General features: G+C 39.3%; 1 protein-coding gene across 1 annotated transcript in view; it reads left to right on the forward strand.

The window, feature by feature from the left end:
* The window catches only part of LOC108701091 (matrix metalloproteinase-24), a 68,681-nt gene extending 54,260 nt beyond the window's left edge, over window positions 1–14,421 (forward strand). Inside the window, exons 6-9 of the mRNA XM_018235285.2 lie at window positions 6,229–6,443; window positions 6,560–6,698; window positions 8,517–8,783; window positions 13,266–14,421. Coding sequence (XP_018090774.1) covers window positions 6,229–6,443; window positions 6,560–6,698; window positions 8,517–8,783; window positions 13,266–13,603 — 959 coding nt within the window. The 3' untranslated portion in view covers window positions 13,604–14,421. The remainder of the gene's footprint in view (window positions 1–6,228; window positions 6,444–6,559; window positions 6,699–8,516; window positions 8,784–13,265) is intronic.
* The last annotated feature ends 2,967 nt before the right edge of the window (window positions 14,422–17,388 follow it).

Here is a 17,388-nt window from a genome sequence, read left to right on the forward strand (position 1 = left end):
AGAGCTTGTTGCTCGATAGACTTGATAGACTTTAGTCTTAAGCAACCAGTCAGAGTGACTGTACAGTGTGACTGTACTCCACACACATAGCGTGTAAGAATTGGTAAGGCTCCTCTGTGTGGCGTTACAAAGGGGCAGAGCTTAAATGTATCCACTTCTACACCACCCCAAGAGGAAGCAACGGGGGGCTTTAAATGGGTGTTCTCTAAGTTTTTGTTACGTGTGACGTCATAAAGGTAATGGAGTTTTAGTTATGCCATATTATATCACAAAAAGGGGCGTTTCTTTTGTCTGTCATCAAGCAATTCAGCCATGATATGTATGGTGTTGCTACTGTCACAAAGGACAAGCCTTTAAGACAGAGATCTTCATTGTTTTTGGTTTTAGGCCCCTCATTTCAGTAAAACATGTGTTTGGGCCTTCCCTTAGCTTTATAGGGTTACAGTCAGATCAGAATGGAGGCAATACGGGCGATCGGATCGCAGGACAGCATCAGCGAACTGATGCAGCCACGATCCAACAGGATTTTTTTTACCCTGCCCGATCGACATCTGCCTGACTTTTGCCCAGATATTGATCGGGGAAGCCCAACTGATGGCCCCACACAAGGGCCAATAAACTGCCGGCTTAGTCTGTCAGCAGATTTTATCGGCCCATGTATGGCCACCTTTACAGTTTCAATGGTTTCCTATAGTTGTGAGGACATCCTAGATTGTAAATCTGCAGTCACTCTCAAATATTTATCTTATTTGTCTATCTGACTGAAATTTCACTGCTCTGGGCTCCTTAGAGGGACCAGCCCATTGTTGTAAAATAGAGCACAGTCTGCATCGACGAATCAGCTACATGAGGAAAATTTCAAATGTGCATCCCTATTAATGAGTGTCAAATTGGCAGGGCCAGCTGCAGGAACCACAGCTCCCAGCATTCTAGCTGTTGGGGTGAATAATGGGAATTGCAGTTAGCATTTAGCATCAACTATGTTGTCTTGGGAAACTAAAGACTGATCCAGAAAGAAGATGAAAAGGCTCATTAAAGGACCAGTTAATCATGATTCCCCTTCAAAGTATTAGTGCCATGAAAGTGTGGCTGTTATTTATATTTGGGCTTATTTGCACAGGGCTTATCATTACCGGAGCCGTCAGTCCGCCTATTAATTCCGAGATTTTTCTCAGTCCTACAACAGCCTCGGGCACTCTGCAGAGGAGGAGAGAAATGTGAATTTATATGTTCTGTTTAGCAAATAAGGCAATGGATGCAGGCTTGTTGGATCTCGGCCCAGTATTAAAGGTTTGTTTCTCTACTGTCATTATGACTTTTAATATGCCCTTATCTAACTGATGGCTTTTCTGTGTCTGACTATTGCGGTTCATTGGTTTGTACTTGAACTACTGTATTCATGCTGGTTGGGCAACAGTGAGTGGGGGCCAAAGGCCAGATACGGTCAACTTGCTCTGCTAGAGCCATCTTGCACTACTATACTTGCTATCTGTAACTTTCCTCCGTGCATTGGCTTCATTAGCCTCACTATGTGTGGGGCCCAGTGCAGACAGATATATCTGCAACCTCAGTGACAACTAGGGTTGCCACCTGGCCAGTATTTTACCGGCCTGACCAGTAAAAATTATACTTGACCCCAATTTTATTAATAGGGAAAAAATCTGAATATATAGAAAGGGCGGTATTTTTTTCCGAAAAAGGTGGCAAACCTAGTGACAGCACTGGTGTAACTACTGTACCTAACTATAAGCAGACCCAGTGACTGCAGCACGGCCTGGGGGTACAGGGGGGCTCAGAAAGTAACTGCATCCCCCCAACATCCATCCTCCTGCTTTCAGCTATGCTGTCTGATCTATTCGCTCATTAGTTAAAGGCATTTTAGCTTGCTGAACTAAAAATATCAATTGAAATCTGAGTTAAGTATTCCTGGAAAAGAACATTGATTCCCAAAATTGAGTCATCCAAAAATAGTTTTTTTTTTACAAACAAAATTCCTGCCCGCTTTAAATATCCAAAAAAAGAAAAGCTGCAAATGGCAAATTTCCTTCTTATTGTGTTATTTTACCCAGAAACGTGTGACTGTCACAGGAGGTTTGCAACCATAAAAATAGCTGTAGCCGAAATGACTCTCATTATAGGGAAATGGAAGCACTGAATTCCCTCTTATAAAGGGAAACTGCTCTATTGCATGCTGGGTACAGCAGAGTTTGTAGGTACATAAAGATTTCTAAATAAATATGTTTGCAAGGTTTCTGCTATTATTGAAACTCATAAAAATGAAAAGCAATATGTAACATACTGCTCTGTCATGTACTATATCTGGGACTCTTGTTGTCTTGTAAGTTTTATTTAGTTTTTTTTAGTGCTACATGCAGGCATTTCACAGTGATTATTATTAACACATATTTATATGAAGTGCCATTATATTCTGCAGCCCTGTACAACAAATGGGTGTATACATTGAAGCTACAGATTGACATATAATAACAACCAATAACTGATACAGCAGGTACAGAGGGCCCTGACCAGATGAGTTTACAATCTAAACAATGATCTTAAAATTTATTAATAGTCCCAATGTAGATCAGTGTCCCAGTTGTCATCAATCCCCAGCACACTTTTTTCACATGGTCTGGGCCTGTACTAAATTTAACCACTTCTGGTCCTCTGTAACAGAATTTATATCTCAAATACTGGACTTACCAATTTCGCTAGATCCCACCTAATCTTGCTCAACCAGGTACAGGATCTAGGTCCAACTAAAGCAGAAAGAATTCTGATATCTATAATGCTAGCCTACGCTAATACACGTGTAGGGATGTTAAAATCTTAGACACCCTTACACATTACAGACAGGCACATCCCTAGTAATATGGACACCTCAGTGGGTCCTTATGGGGACCTTGTGCTTATGTAACCCCTGCAGTTCACACAGTGTACACCAGAGTATAAAAGGTTTAGGAACCATGTGCTCTGGGTCCATTGCTTTAGCCCAACCAAGCAGGCTGGAAGGGAATGGGTAGTGCTGACCCTAGGCGCCTTGGCCCTAGTAATTAGACAGCTTTTATAGATCGCTCTAGGAGTGATAGAGAGGTTATTTAGTTGAGCAGCTCAAGGCTCCACCGAGGAGATTAGAGGGCTTAAGATCCCAGGGTATTACTGACCCAGAGTAAGGAACCAAGTGTTGAGATAGGGATGTCAGGAGTTCCCCTAGTCTGCCACTGGAAGATATCCTGAAAACTGGGCAATACCCATCACATGCTGTCAACTTACTCTCTGCTGTTTATTCCCTAGCCTGTGGGGATTCAGCCTATACGTGCTGTGAGTATATGCTTCCTTTATGCTGCTGTGTATGTTCTATACTCCATTGTGGATCAATGTGCTAAATGATCTATGTGCTATTGTTCAATAAATACTGTTCTTTGTTCAACTGTTAAAGAACTACTGGCGCCCATCATTGTGCTATCGCACCAGGTTACAGTTACAATACACCCTTGCCTCCACACCGTTGCGAGAGCTTACCCCTGAGAAAGAGAGCTCATCGGTGGTCTCAGCCCACCAAGGAAAGTAGCTAAAACTGCCCTAGCACAAGTCAGTTTACTATAGCGCTACACATGTATTACCACTAAAAGGAAAGACCCAAATCCCCCCAAGAGATCCCTTTGGAAGTCCTTAGTCCACCAAGCCCTACCAATCTATAAATTGATCAATATAAGATGGGGTTGCCCACACAAGTATCTAAAAGTTTGGTTATCCTGTTTAACTGACCGCTTAAATCCAACCTATCACAACCCTCCCCAAATGTGTGCACCCACAGCAGAGAACCTCTCTCCTAAGGGATCCACCCCTGATATTGACCCCTTCCATTAATAACACGGAAAATATAGCGAATATTGGGATATTTTATTCCATATTATACACGGATTGCATATTTGTTTGGTATTTTAATTGTTTCAGTTATTGTTAAAACGTATAATGTTGCAATATTCTCTTGGAAAATAGACAAATACTAGACATAAATCTACACTGTTTTTTTTCCTTCCTTGGAAAAAATGATGAATGCACCATTCTGCAACCCTGATACAAGGGGATGACACTGATATGTACTATGTCAATATTTTTCAATAAAGCTACATTGTTACAAAAAAAAAGTTCTCTGCGGAGCGGCCCAATCTAAGCAGCAGTCCTGTCCTGCTTTATGGCTGAGATTCTAGCTATATTTAAAAGAGAGAATTTTGTCACAGTGGCACAGATGTGATAACCATTTTTTATGTCAATGTAGGTTTAAATAGCACAGTGATTAAGGTAATAAAGCACAGTTTTAAAAGGGGAAATTTAAGATGATAATGCTTTTACTGGTTGAATGACCAGGAGAAATGATTGACATGTTTTTACAGTTTAGTGATATGTATATGAAAACATTGTTTCAGCGACTGCAACTTGATCATAATAATTTTGACTATATCAATCATATGATAATGATCATATAAGCCTGTGCGACGGCATTGTCTTCTTTAGCAAAATAGGGAAAACCCTGTGCCATCTAGTGTCCTTCCAGCATATTGCAATAGTGCTATAAATTGTAACTTGCAAAATATCTCCTAAACCATATGTGACATAGTTAAAGCAAAATGACTTCATATAAAGGGAATGCTGGTATATTTACAATTATTAGTGTCACTGTTTCAGTTTTTATAATACAACTTTATGTATTCTTTATGCACAGACAGTATGCTATAAAAGCCTGTGTATTGCCAGTGAAAAACACACTGAGGTCTACACTTAGAGGCCTATATATCAAAGGTTGGATTTCAGTGGTTTCTAAAAACACGACTAAACTCACAAACTCAAAATGTCATGTTATTTATTAAAAGATCCAAATAAAGTATGAACGGAAAATTACGCCGAATGATCTGCATTAAAATACGAATACCTCGCTAACCTCTAAAAATTCAAGTTTTTTGAACAATTCCAAAAATTTAAGGGATGAAATACACTTTACAAGTACATTAGAGGACATTATAGACAAATAGCAGGGGACCTTTTTACCCATAAAGAGGATCACTGTACCAGAGGCCTCCCCTTTAGACTAGAAGAAAAGAACTTTCATTTGAAGCAACGTAGGGGGTTCTTCACAGTCAGGACAGTGAGGTTGTGGAATGCACTGCCGGGGGATGTTGTGATGGCTCATTCAGTTAATGCCTTTAAGAATGGCTTGGATGATTTCTTGGACAGACATAATATCAAAGGCTATTGTGATACTAAACTCTATAGTTAGTATAGGTATGGGTAGATAGAATTTGATTAAAAGTATGGAGGGGTGAGTGTATGGATGCTGGGTTTTTTTATTTGGAAGGGTGGAACTTGATGGACTTTGTCTTTTTTCAACCCGATTTAACTATGTAACTAACTATGTAACTATGTAATTCCTAGAGAAAAAAAAATCTGAAACCTCTAAAAGTCCGAATTGATTTAAACGGTCCAATAGGATCAGCGCAGCTCCCACTGACTTCTATAGGACCCCAACAACTTTTACCTGGCAAAGTTTTGTATTAGTGGTTTTCGTGGTTTTTACACTTAAAGGGATTCTGTCATGATTTTTATGATGTAGTTTTTATTTCTAAATTACACTGTTTACACTGTCAATAATTTACTCTACGATATAAAATGTAATTCTTGAACCAGCGAGTGTATCTTTTTTAGTTGTAATATTGGTGTGTAGGCAGCCATCTCAGGTCATCTTGCCTGTTCATGTGCTTTCAGAAAGAGCCAGCACTTTAGGATGGAACTGCTTTCTGGCAGTCTGTTGTTTCTCCTACTCAATGTAACTGAAAGTGTCTCAGTGGGACCTGGATTTAAATATAAAAAAAAATCTGTTTGCTCTTTTGAGAAATGGATTACAGTGCAGAATTGTGCTGGCACAGCACTATTAACTGATGCATTTTGGAAAAAAAATTTTCCCATGACAATAAATCTTGAATTGTTGAAAAATCGGAAAACGAGAAGTTTTTAAAGATTCGTGGAAAAAACAATTTGACTCTTAGTAAATGGGCCCCTTATATTCCAGGATGTGAATTACCCCTTTCTACCCTACATCATTTGAAAAGATAATGTTTCCATACTCCCATGTTCATTGGATTGAACAAGTGATTGTTCATGGCACAGATTGAATGGCAAGTGCTCGATCAGTTTCTAACTAATATTATTTTATTATTTCATGCCTTAAAGGACCCCCTGCAGAAAACATGGAGCCAACCAGACCTCTCCCCACTCTCCCACCACGACGGATCCATTCCACCTCTGAAAGGAAACATGAAAGGCAGCCAAGGCCACCACGACCGCCTCTCGGAGAGAAGCCACCCAGTACAGGCTCCAGGCCAAATATATGTGATGGAAATTTTAATACCGTGGCTCTCTTTAGAGGAGAAATGTTCGTTTTTAAGGTACTACAAGCAATAATTTAGTGTCTTAGGCTACTAACGTACATGGTGTTTTGGACCCCCCTCATTTTACGATGACTGCAGAAACAAGCGAATAAAAGAAACCTTTTTTTTTGTAGGATCGTTGGTTTTGGCGCCTTCGTAACAACAAGGTACAGGAAGGATACCCAATGCAAATTGAACAGTTCTGGAAGGGACTTCCACCTAAAATAGATGCAGCTTATGAACGGTCAGATGGCAAGTTTGTTTTTTTCAAAGGTAAATGAATGAATAACTGGTGAAATGCCACCAACAACAAACATTTTTCTTATCCCTTAAAAAATGTCCCTTCTATCTTTATTTTTCTTTTAACTTTCATATTGTCCCTTGTGCTGTCAAATTGTGCCATTACTCTTCCCAATCCCCTTTCTTGTTTCAACTATCAGATACTATATCCTTCATCTCGTGCTTCTTCCGCTTCTGGTTTCCCATACGACACTACTGCACTCCACTGTTCTGTACCATTACCCTTTATCCTATTTTCTATTTTCTCAGGTTTGGTCTGATTTGGATATGGTATGTTTTGAGTGTATGTTTAGAGATCGAATTACAGTGTCTATGGCTAAGTAGACTCATTCATAATGTTTTTTGTAATCATAGTGATTTTAGTTTTTGGGGAGACTAAATGAAGATATTTTGTACACAGGTTCTTTCATAGTATCCATGGGGCCAATCCACTTATAATACATCAAAACCCATGGCAGGATAAATATAGTGGTAGTTTCATGTAACATACATCCCAGAATGCTTTGCAATATAAAGGTAGAGCCAATTACATGTATAACACCCAAGAAAAAATCACAAGATAAATACAGCACCAATATCATATAACCTAAAACACATGGCAGGATAAAAACAGTGCCCCAGAACATATGAGCGTATAAAAACGGTGCCAGTTTCATGTACAGCTATGGGACTTGTTATCCACAATGCTTGGAACCTGCTTTAGATTAAGCATCTTTCCATAATTTGGAACTTCATACCTTAAGTCTACTTAAAATCATGTAAACATTAAAAAAAAACAATAGGCTGGTTTTGCCTCCAATAAGGATTAACAATATCTTAGTTTGGATCAAGTACACGTTACTGTTATATTATTACAAAGAAAAAAAAAAAAATTTTAAAAAATTATAATTGTTTGGATAAAATAGAGTCAATGAGAGGCGGCCTTCCCATAATTCAGAGCTATCTGGATAATGGGTTTCTGGATAACGGATCTCATTCCTGTACGATACCTTATAATACATGGCAGAATAAATATAGAGTATTGGCAATTCCATATATAACATCAAGCAGAATAGATAGAGTGCCAGTTTCACGTACAAGACCGAAAAACATATGGTAGGATAAATACAGCACCAATTTCATATAAAATGGCCCAGATCATGTATAATACCACATAATACATGGCAGGATAAATACACAGCCAATTCTATATATATATATATATATATATATATATGTATATGTATATATATATATATATATATATATATATATATATATATATATATATATATATATATATATATATATATATATATATATATATATATATATATATATACACCTCAGAACACACGGCAGCACAGATCCCATACCTGTATAATACCATAGAATATATGGCAGGATAAATACGGCGCCAATTTCATATATATAACACTTAGAACACATAGCAGAATAAATCGAGTGCTAGTTTAACGTATAAGAACCAAGAGCATATGGTAGTATAAATACAGCACCAATTTCATAATGGCCCCTGAACACATGATTGTATAACTACATTGGAGTTTTCATGTATAATACTACAGAACATACAGCAAGATAAATGCAGAGACATCTACAAACATTCACTGTTGTTGGAGTTGGAAGGCTGTGCCTCCTCAAGCCTTCATTGCAATACACCCATGGACTCAATGACCTCAACCTTTCCAATCTGTTTTTTCTCTTTAGTTGTTCATTTTGATTTATTTGTAGTGTGTGCCATCATATATATGTAGTAACTTGATACACAGTAACTTTTTTTTTCTCTTGCAGGAGACAAGTACTGGGTCTTTAAGGAGGTCACAGCTGAGCCAGGTTATCCCCACAGCCTTGTAGAGTTGGGAAGCTGCCTCCCAAGGGAAGGAATTGACACTGCCTTGCGCTGGGAGACCTTTAGCAAAACCTACTTCTTTAAGGGAGACCGATACTGGAGATACAATGAAGAAAAAAGTGCAGCAGATCCAGGATACCCCAAGCCAATCACAATATGGAAAGGAATTCCAGAATCACCTCAAGGAGCTTTTGTGAGCAAAGAAGGATGTAAGTATCAGCAGTTAAACAACACAGCAAGTAGAATTAAATTTTTTACACCAATAAAATAATTATTTACATCTGATTGGGACACTACAGCGATCCTAATACCAACAGATGGGGACCTCAACCACATTTAGTCACTAAAAATGGCAATTCAGCTAAACACATTTATTAGTATTAAAGGGGAACTATCGCTAAAATGAAAATTTAATATAAGCTTCCTCATACTGAAGTAAGAAACTTTGTAAATACAATCAATTAAATACTCTGCATTGTTTATCAAATAATCAAGTTTATGTTTATTCAAATAATTGATTCCAGTACAAAAAAAATAAATAACTGCCTTTTGCACAAATCCTGCATGTAGAGAGACAGGATTTCTGGTGATTTTAATAGAGTGAGCTCTAATACATCTTCTAGGCAAAAGGAGCCCACCTATAAGATATATTGGATCTAACTGTCAATGATTATCTGACACCCAACTGCTGCATGAAGTTTGTTATTTCAGTATGCTGACGCTTATATAAAATTTTCATTTTTGCGATAGTTCCCCTAAGAATTCATGCTGTCATAAAATACATTAACATTTGGCCATCATATGTGAGAGACACTATGGAGATTTTATCTTGGTTAAAGGAATTTGAATGGAAGTATAATTATTACCTTGTCACTATCGATATTAATTCACTGTACCCATGCATCCCTCATGAGGGTTTTCTGTACTATTTTATTTAGAAAAGGTTGATAGTATACCGTGGGATCAAAAAGATTTTGGGGGGTGATGTATGGAATTGATACTAAATTATAATTATTTTTACTTTGTAGGGTTATTTTATAGACAGATCTGCGGGACAGTGATGGGAACACTTTTTGCTCCTTATTATGCAGGGGTCTGTAGGAGGAGGAGGAAGTCTGGCATAATCCAATGTATCCCCACATTAAATTGTGGGGACGTTACTTCAATGATATAATTATGGTGTGGAGTAGGTCAGAATAATTATTAAAGAGTTCTTTAATATGCTTAGAATGACCTCCCCTTTTTCTGTATGAAACTCAGTTTGGAGTCAATAACCTTTTTGGATTTTAAGATTGATATAGAATTTGGTCAATTTGTCACCTCCACCATCTTCAAGAATGTGGATGCCAATTCCTATATTAATTATGGGAGCTGTCATCACCACCTTTGGGTTGATAATATACCTACTGGACAGTTCCTCCAGGAATTTGATAAACAGTCAGATGCTTTGGGTGACAGATTGAGGGAGAGGGGGTACCCTGAACACTGTAAAAAAAATCTAAAGTGAAAGCAAGGAATAGGGAGAGATAACTTCTGATTCCCAAAAGTAAAGATGATAAAAGGTTGGAGAATAAAGGGGAAGTTGCCCCTATTGTGTTAGACTTCAATGCAGTTAGCTACAAGATAAAGATATTATAAAAGTTGGGGAATATTAGAACAAGATAAAAATCTAGCACCCTTTATTGGGGACAAACCCAAAATAATGTATAGACATGTTAATAGCTTGAAAGAAAAGTTAGCTCCCTCAAGTTTAAGAGAAAATAAAATAAAAAAGATGTATAAAAGCTGTGTGTTATTTCCCTTATTAGGAATGTGAAGATATTAATTGTAGGGCAAGGTGATTTATTATTGACATGGTGAATATAACAGAGAATTTTACAACTGTAAATCATGTTATCTAGTATATGGATTGTGCTGTATGTGTAACTTATACTCCATTGCAAAAACTGGTTGCAGTTTACAGTCAGGGTGGGTGAACATAGAGTAGCTATAAAAAGATCAGTTTCTATGATGGAAAAGAAATGTCAGATACAGGCCTTATATAGACTTTTGTCACGGTCGGCACCCAACACCAGATCAAATGCCAAGCACCCTGGTCTCGGCTCGTGCTTCACCTGTAGTGTGACCGCCTTTGGCCTCGGGAGGAGCCCTCAGCTACTTGGATGCCACCAGATTAGAGGTGCAAGGCAAGAGGTTCTGGATAGACAGAGGGGCACGACTGTTATCTAGAGTCTTTAGACCGAGGGTCACGGTACAAAACAGGAAACCAGAATCGTCGTCAGAACAGGCCGGGTCGAGGCAGGCAGATGTCAATGGTAATCAGGCAGGCAAAGGTCAAAACCGAGTAATCAATCAGACAGGAGGGTACAGCAGAAGGCAGTGGCGTAACTAGATGTTATTGGGCCCCACAGCAAATTAATTTTAGGGCCCCAAACATATCTAGAGGTTGTCCTGTTTTACCAAAATGTATTGAAATTGTATGAATTTGAGCCTCATGGGGCCCCCTATACCTCCTGAGCCCCCTGCAGCCACAGGGTCTGCTTCCTCTGTAGTTACGCCCCTGGCAGAAGGGGTAGTCGATATTCAGGCAAGGGTCAGGATAGTCGTTTAGCCAGGCAGGGGTCAAAACCAGAATCAGAATACAGAAGCTTAACAAGCACAAAGCCCCAGGAACAAGTTCCTATCACAGGCAAGGTCCCACAGCCCTAATGGGCTTTAAATACTGTTTAGATTTTGCGCCATTGTGCGCTGGCGTCATCACGCCAGCGCCTTTAAATTTCACAAGAGCGCGCCGCCGCACGCGCCATAAGACACCGGCACCTGCGGCCTAACAGAGACCGCCCAACGCAGCGGGTGTCCCCGCCGAGGGGGAGGCAGGCGCCCCTGCCTTCCCCCCACTAGACCACCAGGTAAGTTCTTTACAACTTTATGCAGAGGTACACAGAGGGAGATTTGAAAGGACTTTCAAATATGATGATTAAGGGGAATCAGAGTAAGATAGAATAAAGGGGAGTAATATGGACAATTTAATATTGAAGTGGGAACAGCAAATTATTTTTAAATGGCAGACAATTTATCCATATGGGTTGAATGAGGGAATTTAATTAGCCCAATTTTTAAAAAGAAGGTGATGTGTTGTTATGGAGAAATCAAGTTAGGAAAAGGATGAAACCACCTACCAAATTGTGGGCAACCAATGAATGGATGTGGAATGTTATAAATATTAATTAGAATGCTTTGTGATATTTATTTAAGTTGAAAGTGCCAGAGGAAGCTCAAAATTGAATGAAAAGCATAGCACAAATTAGCACAAATAAGTGAAGTTTTTAACAACTGTATAGCTATGATTCGCGAGCACTTATGTGTTCCATGCTGGAACGCACGCTGAAAATGGAGAAGACACCATAGTGAGATAGATGGAAGGAGGCTGTTACACACAGGCAGAAGCTGCAAGTGCGGAGAGGTGGAACCCATCAGTATTTTGGGAAAGGTCACTGCGGATACAAATTGCCTAATAGAAGGAACGGAACCTAAACAGAGCAGACCTACACCCAAGTGTGGATGAGATTGATTTGTTTTTAGTAATTACCCTTCAGCACAGATATAGCGATGGTGGGGGGTGGGGGCGCACTATGCAGGTTGCTGGTGTTGATGGAAATTAATAACAGTTTGGAAGTGTGGATACATAAAAAGCAGAGCTGGTTATACCCCACAAAATCTATAAAGGGAACTCCTTCTTGAGCTAAGCTCACTGCAATTGTGGAGCAACACAGGATCTAAGAACTGTACTAGAAACAACTATAAATGATACCTGCAGTGGTTTATTACAATAACATCTTAACATTTTTAATAGTATCTTAATATATGAATTGCAGCTATTTATTGCTTTAAATCAGTAAGAAATATGAAGGTAGGCCAGCCAATTTGTAATGTCTTGAATGACAGCATAAATTTGTAATACCCTGTAATAATAAATATGTTTAGTACATTTTTTACATTGTAGAGCAAAAATCTTAGCATGTACAGGTATGGGACCTATTATCCAGAATGCTCAGGGACCTGGGGCTTTCCAGATAACAGATCTTTCCATAATTACGGATTCCATACCTGTAGCAAGCTTTAAGTTTGACATGGACTCCTATTCCAGGCAGTAACCAATCAGTGACTTAAGGGGAAGCCATATGGTTCATAAGTGTTTGCTTTTGAATCTGAGCTGAATGCTGAGGATCAATTGGAAACTCACTAAACAGTTATGTCCCATGTGGCCCTCCTTAAAGTCGCTGACTAACTCAGAGTTAGAGAGCTGAAAAGCAGGAAGTTGGATTCTGTTATGTGAGACATCCAGTCACTCCAGCCTTTATACATTACATTTTTGGCTACATAACTATATTAGAAAAATTATTTATGTTTCACAGCCTTTTTTATTTTTTATTTTTACACAACTGTTCCTGTAAGGTTCATATTCATTGACATTGTTCATGTCTATTGACAGTGTATATTAATTATGCCTTCAAGTCAGTAGCCATACGTCATTCTGACTATTAGAACATCTTTGTGTTTGTAAAATGTTTAGAGGACAGATTTTACCTCATTGGGGGGGGGGGGGCAAAACAGTTCCAAAAATGACTTGTTTTACTTTTGATTAATCTCTGATTCAAATTGACACCCGTGCTTTTTCTTCCCCGCCCCAGTATACACGTATTTCTATAAAGGAAAAGAGTATTGGAAATTTGATAACCAAAGGCTAACCGTGGAGCCGGGCTACCCCCGATCGATTGTCAAAGACTGGATGGGCTGTAACCAAAAAGAAGTTGACAACAGTAAAGACCGCCAACTGCCTCACGACGATGTGGATATCATGGTCACCATCAACGACGTGCCCAGTACTGTAAACGCTATAGCCGTGGTCATCCCATGTATATTGTCCCTGTGTATCCTCGTCTTGGTATATACTATATTCCAATTTAAGAACAAAGGGGTCCAACAGAACGTAACCTATTATAAACGTCCAGTGCAGGAGTGGGTATGACACAACCTGGAACGTTTTTTTGGATTCTTTTTAGTTTTAACGAGGGCTAACAGGATGCTGGGATCAGAAGTCCATCGGTCAGACTTTACTGCAGATCAGACAAATGTCATCAACGCAACGATCCCAGTGTTACCAGTAAGGAGGGACACCGCACAGTTCGTAGGTGGCCTTAAACAGTGGAACTTCTTCCATTCTTACTGCCTCATACCAATCTTTTTCTAGTGTGCCATTTTTAAGGATCACATAGTGAGAGGGAGATTTCATTGCTGGAATTTCTTCGCAAAACTGGAAGGAATTATCTGGCTGAGAACACATCTCCAAACCAGCTTTCTCCACCGAAGTCAGATATTTCCTATTGAACTCGTTTTTACGGACTCGACCGGAGACATGAAACGCGTCGCGTTTCGGCTCAGAACGTTCACTGCAATATATCTGAGCAAAGAACAATGAGGCATGGGTCCTTTTTATCCTGAGATAAGGCACAGAGACTAGCACATCAGGGAACCCGATGTTTTTAAATGCACAAAAATAAAAAGGAACTCACTCCAGTTTTTTTTTTTTTTCAATCCCTGCTGGTCAGAATTATTACATACAACGGTTGTTAAATGTAGATTATTGAATTTGGAATGAACTGCTTGCCTAAAGAAATTGTTATGAGAGTCACCAAATGATGTCCGTCTTTCAGGGTTTCCATCTCTGAGATCAGAGAATAAAGGATTAAAGAAAAACAAAAAAAGTCGCATTCACCCTTGACGATATCTGGTTTATGTTGTATTCATGTAGAAGCAAGAAAGTGAAATAAAAATTCCAAATCAAAACACAGCACTGTCGAATTATGGAGAGTAAGAACAAACGCTAACAATTTCTAATTGCAGTTTTAGCGTTAAGTATTAAATTGAAAACTCTACTTTTTAAAGGGTAAGGTAGCTTTTTCTGCAACAAAAAGTTGGTCTCCGTGCAAATGCTGTTTTTTATTTACAAGGGAAATTGTAAACCTCTTGGTGGTTTCAGAGTTACTTTTACATTGTACTAAGATTTTATTTGATGCATAGGTACATGATTAGAAGTAGTATTCAGCTTAGTGAGAGAACATGCCGACGGGTGTTTTCTACAAAAAAAAGGTATAAGTACTGTGTGTATGTCATGCATTATATTGCTTAAAACTGTGCAATACTTTAATTGCATTTACATATATTTAATCAGAGTGTTGGTGTTTTAAGAAAGCCCACAGGATTATGGGAGCTGTTATTCTAATGAAATGTTTCCAACTCCGTGTCTTTGTCCACAATTCTGTGATGCAGCAGGCCTGCTGTTAATAAATACTAATTTTGCCCTGTTCCTAGCTCTCTAGTTGCATAGGACTTGTGTATGCTTCCAGCTATATATCAAATCAGTAACTGCCCCCTGGAATAAGGTGTGATGTGACATTGCAACACAAAAACAATTGTCACTGGTGTGTGCATTGACCCTTTGTCCGGATGGGTAGAGTAGATTAAAAGGACAAGTGCAATTTAGAATGTCAGTGTTGATAATACATTCGAGTGGAATAACCGGGGTGGCCTCTCTATAACCAAGCTGTATTCCATCCTTTAGGCTAGTAAGTGTCAACCAGAATGACCACTTAATCCATTGCGGTTTGCTGCTGGAGGCCAACTATTGCTCTTGGTAGGAACGACCCATCCATATAGTGTATGTGAGCAAATTGTTGACATAGCAGCTGTATGGCTCAGAGAACATGGAATGGATACTTTGGCCCTTGCGGGGTGACATTTTAAACAGAAAATGGTTGGAGAGGAAGGTAGAGGTGCATATATTTGCTTTTGCAAAAAAATATTTTAGTGCATCCACTACTTTCCCATGGATAAGCTTCACCTTTTTCTAGTGGTAGGTCTTTATGTGGGTGTTGATTTTGAAGGAACTCTTCTCTGCGTCTTCAAAATCACCTCCAACCAGGGCCCGGCTTTCAGGCACATGGATTCTTGCCCACCCATCAATACCTGCTTGTTTGTTCGTTTTGCAGCAGGCGGAAGGGTTAAAGAAGTGGAAGGGACTCAGGATGTATGTTTTAATACCTGCCCTGAACTCAGCCTGCAGCCTTGTGCCTTTATATGGTCACAGAACTCCTCAGTGACTTTTAATATCCTTATTATTTGCAGTAGGGGGTACTTTATTCAGTTAAGAACACAGATGTAACAAGACTCAATATGGGTTTAAAATGTGTTTGTTCTGTCAAGAACTGTGTGCGGATATTTAAGTTGCCTCTGTTTTTCTTGCCTATTTAGCGAAAGGTCTCACTGTGAAAAACATTCTATGAAGCTGAGCATAATTTAAAGGCATAAAACATCCTTACGGATAAAAACATGGGTAATAAGATTTCAAACACAAGGCGGGAGTTTCTAACATCTGGCTGTTAGGGATGGAGATACCATGAGATTTTTAGGGGGGGGACTTTCTAAGGGCTGGTAAAGATGGTCGGACCTTTATAATAAAAGTGATCCTGTAGTTGTTAGATGTGAGAGTTTGTATGTAGTCTGGGGTTTGGAACAACAGTATTAAGGCTTAGGATATGACAGTTAGTCTGCCAAATGTATTTTACTCATAATACCAGCTTGCTTTGTGTTCTTAAAGGCTTTCGATGACTCAAGTGTTCTTATATCGTTGAGATAAACTACTGTTTCTTGCCGTTTAAAAATAATTAATGGGGAAGGTTTTTCTCCTTCTGTCACTCCATGTGCACGGAAATCTTCTTCCCCCGTGCCGGTAACAATATAAACATTGCTGTCAAGGATTGTAGAAAGTTTGAGGTGTTTAGAATACATCCTACACAATGTTTTCTTTTTTTTACAAGGTTTGCATCAGCATTTCGCAGTCTGAGGACATCAGTGTTTTGCCTTATTTAATCACTGTTCCTTTATGATGAATTTAGATATTTAGACTGACATAGTTAATCAATTTATTACTGAATGTGTATTTCATATGCTTTAGGTCTCCAGTTCTATTTCTCTTTGGCAGATGTTTTTGAAACGTGTTTATTCGGTGGGTTTAAGGGGTGGTTCTACCTACAACTCCGTATAACACAGACAGGGGTAGTTGTAAGGCAACTTGCAGTTGGTCTTTAATCATCATTTTATTCTGAATGTTTCTGTTGTTGTTGCTCTTCTGCCGGTTTCTGGTTTGGAATTTAAACTGTTAAAGGAAAACTAAAAATGAATATGGCTAGAAATGCTGCATTGAATATAGTGACTAATATAGCATGACAGTTCAGTATCACAGTAACGATCCAGGCCTTCCACAATATCTCCCTGTCTTGGATGTGGGTAGGCCATCATTTTGAGGGCAACTGCTGTGGAAATCTTGTAGCTACTGCCTCGTTTGGAAGTGGCAGTTGCTCTAGGGTTCCTCTGAATGGTGTAACTTGAGGCAAGTGGGCCCGGCTGCGAGATGTGACCTCCTTCCTCCAGATTTGTGCTCCCCAGGCTATAGCGTGCGCAAAGACTTCACTGCCCTGTCATCCAATAAAAGCCTCATTGTGGCTCCAAGAGGCCCCAGGGAGGTTGCACTTATGGGTGCCATCATACCACCCCCCCTGCGCCCCTGGTAGTTACACCACTGCATCAGTTGCAGGCACAACTGTGAGAAACTTGAAACAGGAGGCAAGATGAAGGTAGCGGAGCCAAGGGCAACTATACACAAGTGCAAGGAGACCATATTGATTTAAGTACTCTTGTGAGCCGGAGGTGATATTACATTTGGCAAATCCCCGACCGGAAGTGATGTCACGCATA

The sequence above is a fragment of the Xenopus laevis genome, chromosome 9_10L, assembly GCF_017654675.1.
Source record: "Xenopus laevis strain J_2021 chromosome 9_10L, Xenopus_laevis_v10.1, whole genome shotgun sequence".
Lineage (NCBI taxonomy): Eukaryota > Metazoa > Chordata > Amphibia > Anura > Pipidae > Xenopus > Xenopus laevis.